The sequence below is a fragment of the Syngnathoides biaculeatus genome, chromosome 15, assembly GCF_019802595.1.
Source record: "Syngnathoides biaculeatus isolate LvHL_M chromosome 15, ASM1980259v1, whole genome shotgun sequence".
NCBI lineage: Eukaryota > Metazoa > Chordata > Actinopteri > Syngnathiformes > Syngnathidae > Syngnathoides > Syngnathoides biaculeatus.
Window position 1 is genome coordinate 10772163 of NC_084654.1, and position 15786 is coordinate 10787948.

The 15786-nt window shown below is 40.8% G+C and overlaps 1 protein-coding gene across 1 annotated transcript in view; it reads left to right on the forward strand.

Annotated features, from left to right (window-relative positions):
• Positions 1-2381: 2381 nt before the first annotated feature.
• Positions 2382-15786, forward strand: part of LOC133512884 (connector enhancer of kinase suppressor of ras 3-like) — a 56353-nt gene continuing 42948 nt past the window's right edge. Inside the window, exon 1 of the mRNA XM_061842933.1 lies at positions 2382-2698. Within this exon, the coding sequence (XP_061698917.1) occupies positions 2647-2698 (52 nt within the window). The 5' untranslated portion in view covers positions 2382-2646. The remainder of the gene's footprint in view (positions 2699-15786) is intronic.

Here is a 15786-nt window from a genome sequence, read left to right on the forward strand (position 1 = left end):
CGGAGTGCCCGGAGAAAACCCACGCAGGCATGGGGAGAACATGCAAACGCCCTCAGAACTTTGAGGCTAACGCTTTACCAGCTGATCGACAAAAAACCATTCACACTCATATTCACTCTATCACTGAGTGGGAACTAAACCCACTTTGTCCACACCAAAGTCAGTCAAAAGTTCTGATAGCGTGTGTTTAAGTACAAAAGATACAGGATATTCAGGCCTTTACCAGGAGGTCCTGCACAAGCAGCTGGATAGCTTTTAACAATTGTACTGTCTTCTTCTTTTCCTTTCGGCTTGTCCCGTTCGGGGTCACCACAGTGTGTCATCTTTTTCCAGCTAAGCCTATCTTGTGCATCTTCCTCTCTAACACCCACTGAAATCATGTTTTCCCTCACAACATCCATCAACCTTCTGTTTGGTCTTCCTCTCACTCTTTTGCCTGGCTGCTCCATCCTCAGCACCCTTCTACCAATATACTCACTCTCTCCCCTCTGAACATGTCCAAACCATCTAAGTCTGCTCACTAACCTTGTCTCCAAAACATCCAACTTTGGCTGTCCCTCTAATTAGCTAATTTCTAATCCTATCCAACCTGCTCACTCCGAGCAAGAACCTCAACATCTTCATTTCTGCTACCCCCACTTCTGCTTCTTGTTGTCTCTTCAGTGCTACCATCTCTAATCTGTACATCATAGCCGGCCTCACCGCCGTTTTATAAACTTTGCCCTTCATCCTAGTAGAAACTCTTCTGTCACATAACACACCAGACACCTTCCGCCAGCTGTTCCAACTTGCTTGAACCCGTTTCTTCACTGTCTTACCACACTCACGATTGCTTGACCCAAGTATTTGAAGTCATTCACCTTCGTTATCTCTTCTCCCTGTAGCCTCACTCTTTCCCCTCCACCCTTGTCATTCACACACATATATTTAGTTTTACTTTGGCAAATCTTCTTTCCTGTACTTTACAGTGCGTGCCTCCATCTTTTTAATTGTTCCTCGGCCTGTTCCCTGCTTTCACTGCAGATCACAATATCGTCTGCGAACGTCATAGTCCAAGGGGATTCCAGTCTAACCTCATCCGTCAGTCTATCCATTACTACCGCAAACAGAAAGGGGCTCAGAACTGATCCCTGATGCAATCCCACCTTCACCTTAAATTCTTCTGTTACGCCTACGGCACACCTCACCACTGTTCTGCTGCCCTCGTACATGTCCTGTAATTTTCTTACATATTTCTCTGCCACACCAAACCTCCGCATGCAGTACCACATTTCCTCTCTTGGTAGGCTTTCTCTTGATCTAGATCCACAAAGACACAATGTAGCTCCTTCTGACTTTCACTGGACTGTACAGTTGTACTGTATCTGCTGAATTAGATGATAGAAAGGAGGGAAAACACACACCTTACATGCAGTGTTACTTGAAAGTTTGTAAATCCTACTGACTTTTCACTCTTATAAAGAAAAAATATATAGTATAATCAACTACTGACCTTGTTAGACATGCATCCAATTCCCAAATTGTGAAGCATGCCTTCCGATGAGTAGAATCACAGATAAAGAGAACTATTTTTATTTATTTAAACCCAGAAATATAATTTTGCTGCCCCCCCCAAAAAAAAAAATTGCTACATTGGTTAAATCCATCAGGTGCAAGACAGGCCAAACACTTGGGTGCTTATTAAACGGATTTAAGAGAAGCAATAAATAATACCTCATTGGGAAAGGTCTGTGCCTGCACTAATCGGGATGAAGGCAACCAAATAAAAATCCATAAACATCAACAAAAGCAAGAACAAAGGAAATAAACGAGGATATGAACAAAAGTGTATTGGCAGCCCATCCACAGCGCATTCTCGAAATATTCTACTGCAAGACAAATACTTTTTGTGCCTGGAAAACGGGCAAAAAAAAACAGAAAGAAAAAGAAAAAAGCTAAAGCCTGAACAAACTTGCTTTTTCACTGTAGGACTGTTGACTACCACCAGATGGAACTAGTGAACTACTATTTTTCAAGATTGCACTGAAACGTCTTTTTATTTAAATAAATAAATAAATATTACCATGGAATATCACAAGTGTTTCGAACTCGTTTTGCAGAATATCTGTGGGGGGGGGGAAACTGCATTCACGGTATTGCGAAATGGAACAAGTTGAGCACACCTCCAGTTTCTAATCAGGCGGGTGAACGAAAAGTTCAATTATCGTCACGTCTTTGCATTTGCGGCACCTCGTAAATTTCAATTTCATTACGAGTTCAAATATGTGAATAAACCATTACTAAAAACTACACTTGACTTTGAGGACTCAACGGAAAGCTTTAATATTAAAATTACATATAGTAGTAGTTGCATAGCTGAGAGGCCACATTACTGTCCTTCAGTGACGTTGTGTTGTTTACCTTTTTTCCCTGCTGTCTATGAACGCAGCACGGTCCACCCCAACCACCACCACACGCACACACACATGCGAGTTGATGAGTTTTATTTTTTCAACAGTGTTCCTCTTCGTGTCATGCGAGTTGTTCGGTAAATGAAGACAAACAGCCTAAAAGAACATTAACTAATTTATGATGGAAATGTGACTCTTCGTAACTCTTCCTCACATTGCGTCGCGAAAACATTTTGTCGCGAATCACGAAGAAGCCATGGAGCCGATAACCAAGTGGACGCCAAAGCAAGTTGTAGACTGGATGAAAGGTAAGTCCTAGTCACGTTGTCTGCCTTTATGTCTAACTAAAACATTTTAGAGTCGTTGTAAAGGTGCGTTTATATGCTAGAAGCCGTGGTTATTCGGCAGCTAGTTTCATAGAAACTGTGACATCACTCAACAATGTCACTGCATAGCATTTCACTTGTCAATCATTGGGACACTTTCAGTCGGACGTGCTTTCTTTTACGCGCATTAGTAGACACTACTTTTTCGTACTGTGTATGTAGTTTTTCTCTTAGTAGCAGCAAATTAGCTGGACTCTATTAACAAACCTGCTGGGCTTGCTGTCATTTGCAACTTTACTCAAAAAACGCCAATGTCCATCTATGCGTTGTATATTTACCATCCATCCATGTTCTGTACCCCTTATCCTCACAAGTAGGAAAAAAAATCAGTGACCTGTCAGAAACTGTGGCCATGTAGTGATGTCTGTCAGCAATTACTTACATCAATACTTGTGTAGTGTGGCGTAAACACGTTTGGTCGGAATTTAGTCTGTTCTATATTGTATGTTGTAAATATTAAAACATGACTGGGTGTCTGCACGCAACACAGATTAAAACACACACACACTCACACACGACAGTTAAACGCTATACACATTGGCACACAATATAATGTGTGTGTGTGCGCGCGCGTGCGTGTGGCCCTAGTGGCACACTTATTTTAGAAGGCTTTGTTGATTGTGTGATTGCGAGAGGGTGAAGCAATGGTTGATTTGATAAAACTGGTAAAGGTTACAAAAGTACCTCAATTTTTTTTTTATTTTTTTTTGCATCAGTTCATGGTTAGGCAAATTTTGTATAAATGGAGAACGTTAGCACTGTTGCATTTCTTTCAAGAGGTGGCCATCCTCCAAAGATAACTGCAAGAGAATTGTGGAGGATTCTCAATGAGGTAGCAAAAACAAAAACCCCAAGAAAACCTTAGTGTCAGTCGTAGACTGGCAATCAATGATCAAACATCTCTGTAGTATTGCCATCCTTGAAATCTATTTAAATGACATAAAAGATGAATGGGGTTTATGGTAGAACAGCAAGGAGGAAATTTGCTGTAAAGCAATTGGATTTTCCACAGCCATACTGGCAAAATATTCTGTGGTTAGATGAAACTAAAGTGGAGTTGTTTGGGAGCAACACAGAATGCCTTGTGTGGAGTAAAATGGCACGCAAAACCTTATCCAAACTGAAGCATAGTGGAGGGAGTGTCACGGTATAGATATGCTTTGCCAAGTCAGGGCCTGGAAAGCTTACGATCATCAATGTAAAAATCACTTCAAATGTTTAAGAAGATATATTGCAGAAGAACCTATGGCGATCTGTCCATCAGTTGAAGCTCAAAAGAGGTTGGGTGTTACAACAGGGCAAATATAAATGTTCTGAAGTGGCCCAGACGAAGTACTGAATTCAAATCAATTGCGATGTTGCGGCATTACCTCAAGAAAGTTATTCACACCAGAGATCCCAGGAATTTTGCTGAACTGCAAGCTTGTAAAGAGGTATAGTCCAAAGTTCAACCTAATTTTTATGCAAATTTGGTCTGCAACAAAAGAAACCCTTAGTTGGACATAATTTGGCAAAGGAGGGTCGGGTTATTACATCTGTAGGTTCACATGCCTGTTCGCTCCCTTTCCTATGCTCTATAAAAATGTGGGAAGAAATGTTTGAATGGTATTTGTTTGAAGACACTGTTGTATTATAGATATTCAGATGGTTCAGACTACATTTGAAGACCACTTTATGCAGAAATGTAAGAAATTCCACTGGGTTCCTGTACTTCTTCATCCCACTGTACAGACATTCCCCCAGCTGGCATGGCTGACATTACGATGTTTAAAGGCCTTTCACTTGACGTACGAATACTTTGACGACAGTAGCATATTTGCCACCTATTGTGAATTCCTCTTTGAACCTGGGTCCAGTCACTGCAAAGCTATGTGCGGTGAGAACTGTCACATGGTATGTGAGGTAAGGGAGAAAATATTCACTGGTCTCATGCGCTCCAAACGTCGTCACGATTGTTTGTAGTCCTACCAAATGATCTGACTTAGGACATGTAAGGATTTTTTTTTTTCTTTGTAGTTGAAACAACTCTAAGCACACAATGTTAGTGTCTTTAATATCACAGTTGTGGTCTGCTTTTGAAGCCAGTCTTCCATTGCTCATCCATGGTTGGCATCTTAAAAGCATTGTGGAGGGGGTCACTTTCATCGAAAAGAGCCGAGCCAGGACGCGCATGATTATGGGGTATTTGTCGACACTGGCCTCATCGCTGCGAGACTTCCTGAAAATCAAACTCAGTGGTTGTCATTGTTAGTTTTAACTGAGGAATTTTCAGTCCATGATAAATTGGGTCAAACAAGGTGAACAGACTGTAAGAGCATATTTTTTTAAGCTTAAAATAACCAAAGCCTAGGATGTAGAGCACGTACCAAGGTGAGCAGGTTCTTAAGCAAAAAATTGACACTTTGTCATGCAGTAATTGTCATGGTCAGCTCAAGCAAAAGGGATTTTCTTGTCATGGTACTTTGAACAAACTGGATTATTCCTCCTTGAATTCATGCTCCTTTGTTTTATTCAGCTTTTTATTTTAACACATCAGAAATTGTTACTGTGGTCATACAAGTACAATAAAATGATAAAATTGAAATGTTATAAACTACATTGTATTATTATTGTTTAGAGTGCAGTTCCCTAGCTGTAGGAAATCATTACAAGTAGTCCACAATCCGATCTAGCAAAACCAAAGCAATGCTCTCAACCAATATATCAGCTAACCTTTTCAGTGAACCTGATAATTTGGTGTAGATGTACATTCCCAGTATGGACTGCATTTTCTCTAGCTGGACACAACTGTACTGGAACTTGGCAGATTGTGAAAAACTGAAGGTATAGTAAATTAGAGCTGGAAACAAGCAAGGATGTGCAAAATGGCTTAAGCCACAAACATTAGCACGTCATCTCCTGATGATTAATGCATAGTATGACCTAGGGCTCCAGGTAGCAAATATTTTAATAATCACAATTATGCTGAAAATTTCATCAATTAATAGGGTACATCACTATCATGTTTGTGCTTCATCAAAATGAAATTATGAATAAACGAGAAAAATTGATATTTCAAGTAATAATAAATGACCATTTGGTAACCTTTATTTCTCAAATTCATGTTGCGCTAGCAGAAAACGGCATTTTCTCGTCTAGAAACATTTCCGGTGAGGACCTCCGCATAGACACGTGTGCAGGCTCCAAAGTACCAATGCACAGTGTAAGAAATAAAATTGAACTCACAGGACTACTACATTTGATACATATACATTTGCCTTTTGGTTTTCTCAAAGAGACACTGACTCTTTGTGTACTGAAGCAGTTGTTAATCAGTTGCATTGTTGGAGGAGATCAAGCAGTGGCTGGTGGATGTTTATTGCCAGTGAAAGGGCAATTGATGCTTTCAATTTAAACACTGTCGTCTTTTGTCTTGGGGGCTCGCAAAGGCCTGAAGCACGTTTTCTTGTCCACAACCTCTGATCTTTTACCTGGACCTGTGATGTTACGTAATCAGGGTGCCATGTGTCTTGTTACCCATCAGGATATGATGGAAATTTTAGTAAATCATCTTAAATAGTATGGAAAATATCATGAATATGCTGCACAAATTTAAGGGTGCGTTGGGGGAAAAAAAAAAAGTCTGCAGTTCGTCTCACTTCCATTTTCCATATATAGTCGTGAGTCTACATGATCGAATATTCAGCTGTGAAGAGTCAGCACCACTCTATGGTTGTGAAACTGCTGATTAGTTTCTCATTTACCAAACATTTAGTTTCTTTTCCCTCTCCCTTGGTTGGTTTGTCACTGCAAGTAAGCCTGCCAAATCTTGAAAAGGCATTCCAAACATGCAAACCTGAACAATGACAGACTGATGCCTGGCTTTTCGCCAGTATTTTAACAATCTTAAACTGCGCTTGAACATGTGACTGTAAGTACTGGATGAGGATGAACTGGAAGTTCTCCAGTCTGTACTGCACTTAAATACTAACCGTTTATTTTTAACAGATGAATTGGACATAAGTCATAACTAAATCATCAAGTTGCCGACTTTGATCATGCAGTTCCATCCAGTAACCCCAATGACCTGATATCTACACCAGCTGACTAGACTGGTTTGACTCGAGATATTGACATAAATATGTCTTGTTTTATGACAGCCAGTTGTGTATGACATAATGAAATATGGATGAATACGCATCAAGAAATTTGCATCCCATCAGTCACGGTGTTCACAAAGGTGTGGGTTTCTTTTTCTTGCTTCTTAACTAACATCAAAGTGCTGAAGCAGTAATTAGGTCTTCATTGAGGTGACAAACGTAGCAAGTATGCTGTACTCTTTTAATAGTTTGTGCAAAACATTCAAAATAGCCTCCCCGTTGGCAACCCCCAGAAGCTTATTCAATTAAAAATGAAACTAGAGTGTGGGCAATCACTGATTAAGATAATTATCTGTCTCTGCTTAAGTTCACTGTCATTGAAAGCTTTAGAAATCAAATATCCATGTTAACTGGGTGGAAGTTAATGAGTTTTAACAGGACTGCAAGTAGATTTTGAGCAGGCTCTTCACCCTGAAGGCGACTTTCGACTCACATGGTCGACAACGCCCACATAGCATCACTTGACTTATGCATTGCCCCGTGCAGCACCGCTGTGTAGCTTGATGCGCACGCGTCAAAAAAGTTGCTGCGCCAATGACGTAGAATAAAAACTGGACTTCGCACAGGCCCCTTTCACGTGGTAATTCGGCTTCAACTTCTGGTCAGGGCAAAACATTGCTTTGGGTACTATTTCACATCAAAGTTGACGTCCTTTGACATCCTTACAATTGTACGTTGTGAAACATAATATCAAATTGAATTGGAATACGTTAGGTTTAGCTTTTTTGTTGCACTGTTGGCTGTCAAAACCGTGCAGGCTGTCGCAAAGACGTGTCTTTTAACCGGTATGTGTGTTTCAGCTTAACCTTCATAATTAATTATGATATATTTATCTCATCGTTTTCCATAACAATGTGTGTATGTTTACCATACTCATTGCCCTGACCAAAAGTCAAAGCCTGTTGACCATGGCGGAACCAATGATGGATGCCGAGTGCGGAGTCCAGTTTTTTATTCTACATGATTTTGCTGCGTGGAGAAAGCCACAGTACTCATCTCGCGTGATTGGTCCATTTTAGTTGCATGAAGGTATGACATACTCGCCGTTCCTCCCGGGTCCACATATGACCGACACTGCTGCTGCCTTTATCAACTTTGCAGAATAACTAAATCTATCATGTGGTCATTTAGGTCCATTTGTTTCAGACACTGTTCCTTGGTCACCATTATTGTTGCTTTGTTCCTTGTTATGGAAAGGGAAGTAAAAATGGCTACTTAAAATGACCGAAATGTGCTGAAGAAACCCCACCTGGTGGCGTCCAATCCAATACCAGCCATAGCGACACTGCTGACTTGGAGCGGCAGCTCATGCTCAAAACTGCGGGCACCGTCTGTGCTTGAGTATAAAGGCAAATTAGGCGCAGGAGACTCGCCGTGACATAGCGTGGTCACCCAGGTGTGAATATAAAGAGGCCTTTATTGTGACATTGGCTGCCATTGTCTTAAAACCACAAGGGGGGTTTGAGAGTTGGATAAAATGTATAAGCACCACTAAAGACATAATATAGATGGTTAATACTGATTCGATTTTCCAATTTGACCAAGATGCGGAACCTGTTCAATTGCTTGATTTATACGAGTATATTAAGACTTAACTTGAAAGTCATTATTTTCTTGACGTCACTTAAAATGAAGTCAACCTTTTGCCATCAACATATTTCCAGGCACCAGGCCGTTTAGCACTTACAATAAACATATTGTTACATTGACTGCAGATAACATGTTACCTTTCTATAGAAAATGGTCTTTACAGTTCAGGGGAAGTGCTGAAAGAGGATTCCCCCTGGAGAGAGGTGACCAAGAGGGATCACCTTCGTTAAATCTGTGGACAACCCCCACCCACACAAAAGCTACCGCTGTGGCCTATTTCTCACACAGACTGGTTTTCTCCAGTCTTAAAGCCTCAACAACTCCAGCCTATGGGAAGACAGTCAATGGTTAATAATGCCATTAGTTTTATGAAATGGATAGCTGGTCCATTAGATTTTCATCAGAAATACATGTTCCTCAGGAGCTAAAGATGGTATTCAGGTGATAATTTGTAAAAGTTTGGTGTAGGCTGCATGAAACACTATCAGGGACTGCAGTATAAACCACCTGTAAAAGAATATATTTGCATTCATAAGCAACTCATTGCTTTCCCTGATTTCTCTCTCAAACTTTGTTCCGTCAGTTTCCCTTTCACTCTAATATTAAATGTGCAATGCAAATCGAGACGATCACTTCTTTGTGAGAACTGCAAGCGTTTTTGGGCTGTGGTGTGTCCTAAGATCATTGGCCTGTGAAGTGTTCTGCTTCAGCTCTGCGAATAAATCTTCCAATCTTAGGTGGCACAAATGGTGTAAGTGCAAATACAGGTGATATGGCGAGTGACGTCTCGTGCAAGGAAGTCAAGCTTGTGTGCCAGCCTATTCACCGTTTGTGTTTGCATGGCAGGCTCTCTCTGCCCTCATGCGATTGAAGTTCTTCTATTACATTGAATACTTCTGCTAGTACAACAAATGTGCTCTTGAATAGTGTTGGGGTTTTGGTATTCCTGTGTCAGTATTGCAGTCAAAACAGCTTTTACTGCAGTTACACTCAAATCACCTCGGTATGCAGTCACTTTCTGCTCCGAAGATGAGCAGTGAAAACAAGTGTGGTGTGTTCTCTTGTGTTGGAACCACAACTTGCATTTATAAGGTGAATGGTCTCGTTCACTCACAAAGATTCGACAATCATCTAATATTGTAATCAAATCAAACTATTTGCAGCGGGTATCTTTGTGAACCCACAGTAAGCTTTAGTTTAGCACTGGGCGAATACCATCACACAGCTTGTTTTGAACATGTTGAGACTTGCCTGCCCCCCCCCCCCCATTTCTCCAACTACAAATGGACAAATTCTTCTGTTTGCGCAGTTTTTAAATCATACTATTTATATTACATACAATTCTATGCTGGACCCTTCCACTGATATACAGAGGAACTATTTCCAATCCACTTCACCCATGTTTCCAAAGGGTTCTTGCTTTTGTCAGGGTCCTATTTCCTTTGGGTTACCACGCTTCATGTACATTTTGTGCTGAGTCTGACATATTATCATAATAGTTAACCATTTGTATTTTCTCTCTATCAACCACATTAGTATATGTACTGAAGGTCACTCTTGATAGATAGATCCTGAGGTGTAGCCAACTTTACTAAGTTTTGCTGCCTGTTTTCATGACACATATTACAACTGGCTGCCAATAATTATGGAGTTTATCTTCTTTTGTTTGGTCCAGACACTCTGCCAAAGCCTCTTACCTACCCTTCACCCACTCACTGTATGCACAGCCCTGTTATAACAGCTTTCAGTCAACATTGCATTTATTATTTATATGAACCCAATTGGCTCGTTGTTTAAGTGGCGTAGCTGTAAGGGGAAACTGACAGCAGGTGCTGGCAAGAGTACAAACACACTTCACCTGGAGGGGGGAGGGGTCTTGGTGTGTTTTTATGTCCACACTTTAGATTGTATCTTTTTTGTTGTTTTTAATTAGAATATGAACAAAAGTAACACAGTGCAGCAGTGTTGTGAATGTGTGTGTGCGTTCTTGTGGGTAACAAGTCACTCAAACTGAACTTTCACAGCTAATGACTCAGCCATGCTCTTCACATCAGAGAAAACAGGATTTGCTCCCCAAAGCCTGTCGTCACTCATGTAGTTCATACTTTGCACAACTCATTCATGGATATTTGTTTCTACATGTCTTTCATAGCTGGGCCATTGAGGATTTCCCTAGAATGCCTTGTCGATTTTACTCCTTGACTGACTTGACACACTGAAGTTGTATTTTCATCAAAAATATGGCAACCAGTTCAGGGTGTACCCTCCCTCCTGCCCGTTGACAGCTGGGATTGGCTCCAGCACTCCCGCGACCCTCGGGAGGATAAACGTGGTGAAGAAAATGGATGGATGGATGTTCTTATTCTTTTGCATCTACCTGCTTTCCAAACATACCTGGACACGAGATCCCATCATTGTATTGTGTTCTGTCAGGCTGCAACACCCCTCATCTTCACTTTTATCTTCAACTCACTGTTTGGCCTGGTAGCTGGGATTTGAACCCTAGACCACAGAACTGTGAGCCAGTCTTCTACCGTTCCACCAGCGTATGTTGCATTGAAGTCATAGTACATAATACTGAATCTGATGCAAAGTTTGGCCCCGTTTGAGAAAATATGCCCACATTCCATGTTTGTATTGCTAGCTGCAAGTTCTTTCTATAGCAAACTAAATGAGTGGGACCCATTCCCCCCCCCCCAAAAGCCTTTTTTTTTTTTTTTTTTTTACTCTTAATATGGTACAGTTATTATCATGGTGATAAATTGGTCTATACTGTCTTCAGCATGCAGGGCCACCCTCATCATGCTATTATGAATGAACACAATCCTTAATTTGTGACAGTCTTCATATGTGTCTTGGTCTGGATTTAGACTTCATGGTTCACGTGAAATGCTGGCAAGGGAGGCCTGTGTGAAAGATCCTATTGATAGGGTCTTGTTATACTCCAAATTCTTTGTGAGGGCATGACAACATGGCATGTAAACTGATTTGACCGTTGACTCAATGAGCAACTCTTTGGTTTACCATGTTTGTAGATAGCACCTGTATTTGACAAGCAGCTTGTCGTCTTTTCATCACACACGAGGATTTGCACGGATGACTTTAAAATGCACAAATGTATTGTCGGCTTCTTAATTTTCCAGATAATTATCTTGTTGTATGTCTCCATGTGCCCTGGAATTGGCTGGCAACCTGTTCAGGGTGTACCCTGGGTCCTATCCGATGACAGCTAGGATAGGCTCCAGCAATCTCATGACCTTTTTGAGGATAAGTGGCTCAAAAAATGGATGGATGGGTGGATGGATGGATACATTATTTTACACTTGAGATTATGTGAGTCCCAGCATACGTGCCTGGAAACCTTGGAACAATGATTCGCTGGAATTTATAGTACAGCTACAGTAATCATTACTGTATGTGTGTTGCTTTGTGGTCCTGCTGCATTGCAGATTATTTGTACAAAATGTGCAGTGTTTTTATGTTTCTTTTTTTTTTCTTGCAATATATTTTTCATCCTGCCACTATGGCAATATTTTTAGGACATCCATCCATTTTCTGAACCGCTGATCCTCACAAAGGTTGCAGGAGTGCTCACCTATCCCAGCTATAATCGGGCAGGAGGTGGGGTACTGGTTGCCAGCCAATCACAGTGCACATGGAAACAGACAACAATCGCGGACTCAATCACAGCTAAGGGAAATTTAGAGTCTCTAATTATAGCATGTTTTTGGGATGTGGGAGGAAAACTGAGTGCCTGGAGAAAACCCACGCAGGGCCCCGTGAGGACATGCAAACTCCAAACAGGCAGGGCCGGGATTTGAACCCCGGTCCTCAGAACTGTGAGGTGAACGCTTTAAGCAGTTGCCCCACTGTGCTGCCTTTTTTAGGACATTTCCCCCAAAATGATACGTTTCATGATAAATGATGCCACTTATATAATATTATAGAACATAATAATTCAAGTACATCCTTTTAAAGAACTCTCATGGTAAATTTAAATCTGAATAGACATTGAACATTGGCATTATAATGTAGAAAAATTAATATCTTGGATACAAAAAAATGTAATTAAATCGGACTCTGGCTCTGTTTGCAAAAATTGCACTTAAAAATATTGAACATTTGGCACATAGATAAAGCCTCATTAACCCCCTGCCAAATTTGACTAAAAAAGCGATGTACTTGCAAGCATTTGTCTTTTTTTTTTTTTAAATCAGATGCCATTAACCACATTTTAATGTTTACGATGACGTCTTCATTTTTATTTATGCTATAATTGTTGTCATGTGTAGTGTACTCTACAATTTCTGCTTCCTGGATCATTTATTATGCCTCTTGGCTTGTGAAAAAGACATTTTATCTTTCAATTTGTTACCTAGTTAAATAAAGGATACATGTAAAAGATAGTGGGGCTAAGCTCCAGCACTCCTGTCACCCTTGTAAGGATAAGCGGCTCAGAAAATTGATGGCTGGATGGGGGGGGGTGTAAAATAAGGACCGCCCTCAAGCTGCTGAACTATGTGAAACCTGTTATCAAGGGATACTGAAAACAAGTTTGACGAATTTAGCTACTGCATGAATATTGACAATATCTGCTGTAGTCAGTGGGCCGACTGGTTAGTGTCTGCCTCACAGTTCAGAGCACCGGGGTTCAAATCCCGGTCCCGCCAGTGCACTTCCCGCGTCATCCCACATCCCAAAAATATGCACTTAATTGAGACTCTAAATTGCCCTTAGGTGTGATTTTGAGTGTCACAGTTGTTTCTATGTGCCATGGTCTGGTTTCCTCCCAAAACCTGCATTAATAGAGGACTCTAGAGCCTAACCCATCTTTGGCCAGGACACAGTATACACCCTGAACTGGTTGCCAGCCAGTCACAGTGCATAATATTAACTAATTACACTTACACTATTCATAAACTATTCACACCCACAATCACACCACGGCCATTTTATAGTCTTCAATCAATGTAGGTTTTTGGGTTGTGGGAGAAACCTACGCAGGCACGGGAAGAACATGCAAACGCCACACAAGCAGGGCCAAGATTTGAACCCTGGTCCTCCAAACGATGAGGTAGACTCAAACCAATGGTTCTGTGCTTGTTTTCTTGTGCTAGACTGACTCCACATTAGGTTAGGTCAACGTTAGCTTTCACTGGCAGCAGTTTGTTCAACCGATCTCTGTGAGGACGTCAGGGCTTGCGGTTAAAATCTCTCTAGTATGTTCACTGCCTTCCTTGCACAAACATCGTTCCTATGAAGTTCAACAAACTAATCACTCGTGTCTAACGCATCGCGAATAAGTTCAATGAACAAATACCCTTGAGTTCTTCAGTACACCAGTTCATTTTAGTCCCTCCACTGAACTAATCACTTTTCAGTTCTGTACACCACTTCATTGCACGAATTACTTAATCACTTAAGTCCCTCCCCGACCTGAACGCCTCTTCCTGACACTCGATGCATATTCTTCATTAGCTAAAGTAAATGGCAATGCTGGTGAATCGAAAATCAAACAGGAATACCTTTATTGAAGTCAAGCCCTATACTCTGGCTGGTCATTCATTGAAAATTCAGGAGTGTTTGACAGAACAGTTCAGCCGTTCTGTCAAACACTCCCAGCCGACTCTCTCGCCTCACGCCAGTGGGCGGCGGCAAAGCTAAATGAAAAAAATCATTTCATAAACTAGTTCATTTCAGTTCTTTCTCCAAAAAGCTGTTCTTTCGAACAAAATGTTCACGAACAACACAACAAGTGTACCGCTGTCATTTTTTAATTTTTTTTTTAACCAGTAAACGTTTTGTGTGTGTCATGTGGGGAATCATCAATTGGCACTGAAACGGCTGATAGTCATTTGTGCTGAGGACTGGATTGCAGTTTGATTGTTAATAGATTTTTAGGTGTTGGCTTTCCATGCCTTTTTGCACCTTCCTTTCTTCCTGTGTTCAATACTGTGTTCATTACTTTTTCTCTATCATTTCACATTATTACACTACTTCATTTCTGATCTTATTTGTTCTACTTTCTTTTTATGTAAGATTTACTTGGGTTGTTCCCAGAAGATGATGAAAATTTCATGTCACTAGCACCTATGGAAATATATTTAGTGAAAAAAAATGATAAATACTTGTTTCAGATACTACTGTATATGTAACAAAAATGAAAAATAAGTCAATCTAGTCAAGTCTGGTCGCTCACTACTGTGGAGATACATTTGAGAAGGGCAGTTTTGCGTTTTAGTTTTTCCATTTTACCAACATTCAGTTGTGATTTTGTGATGTCATGGACCAACCTCGCCCCGCATCTAATCATTATTTTTCCTACGCCCAATCGTGTAGCAAGTTTAAACAGATTAAGACACACACTTTTTCTGGTGCTCATTGACCTCGTCAAGCTTTCTCACGTGCTTTTTAATCATTGCTTTGGTTTCTGCAGATTTATCACTATCACGTCCTATGACTTGACAAGTACCGCTTTTAAACTCTTTTCTACATCTATTTTGACATCTGCCTCCAGTTACCAGTCACCACTGATCTGATCATGACAAAAGTAGCAACGTTGTATCGAAAATGTGGCGTAAATATTGCGTTTTCGGAATGACACTTGACAATGCAATATAATTTACTCGTAATTCATTGTTAGGGCTTTTTCAGGAAACAGAAACTGGTATGGATTAACTCAGCACACTCATGGTTGTTGATACGCGTCAGCTGGGGCTGTGAACTTTAACCTGGTCATCATCCATCAAGTTAGAGACCAGCCTCAGCTGCTTTTTCTCACTAGGAAAACCCAGTCTGCATATGCAATAGCCAATATGTAGTTTTCTCTCTCTTTTGTTCACTCTGGTAAATCAGGTTGAGCACTCCTTGTTAGCAGACGGAGAAAGCCACAATAGCTATGATTTGTATCAATTAAACCACTCACTGAAGTCAAAATGTGGGCAACATCCAGTATCTCAAAGTATGTCCCCGAAATACGATTTAATCATGAAAAATATACCATAAAATTGCCACACAGTTGTGTACTAAGCACTCAGTGAAACAGACAACATGCCGAGATGTAGACCCCTATTGTACGACTCTTTCCCCTGTTCCCATTGGAAGGATAAGGCTAGTGTGTAATACAGGCTTTGTTGTCCTGTTAAGTCATGCATTTGAAGATAGCTTTGCAGTTGCAGGGACAAGCTTTTTCTTTCTAATTACACCACAGCCTGGTCTAGCCAGAGTCCATTGTCCCAAGTGCTGTGAATTCCCACAATGGTGGTGCTCTGTGGGGAACAA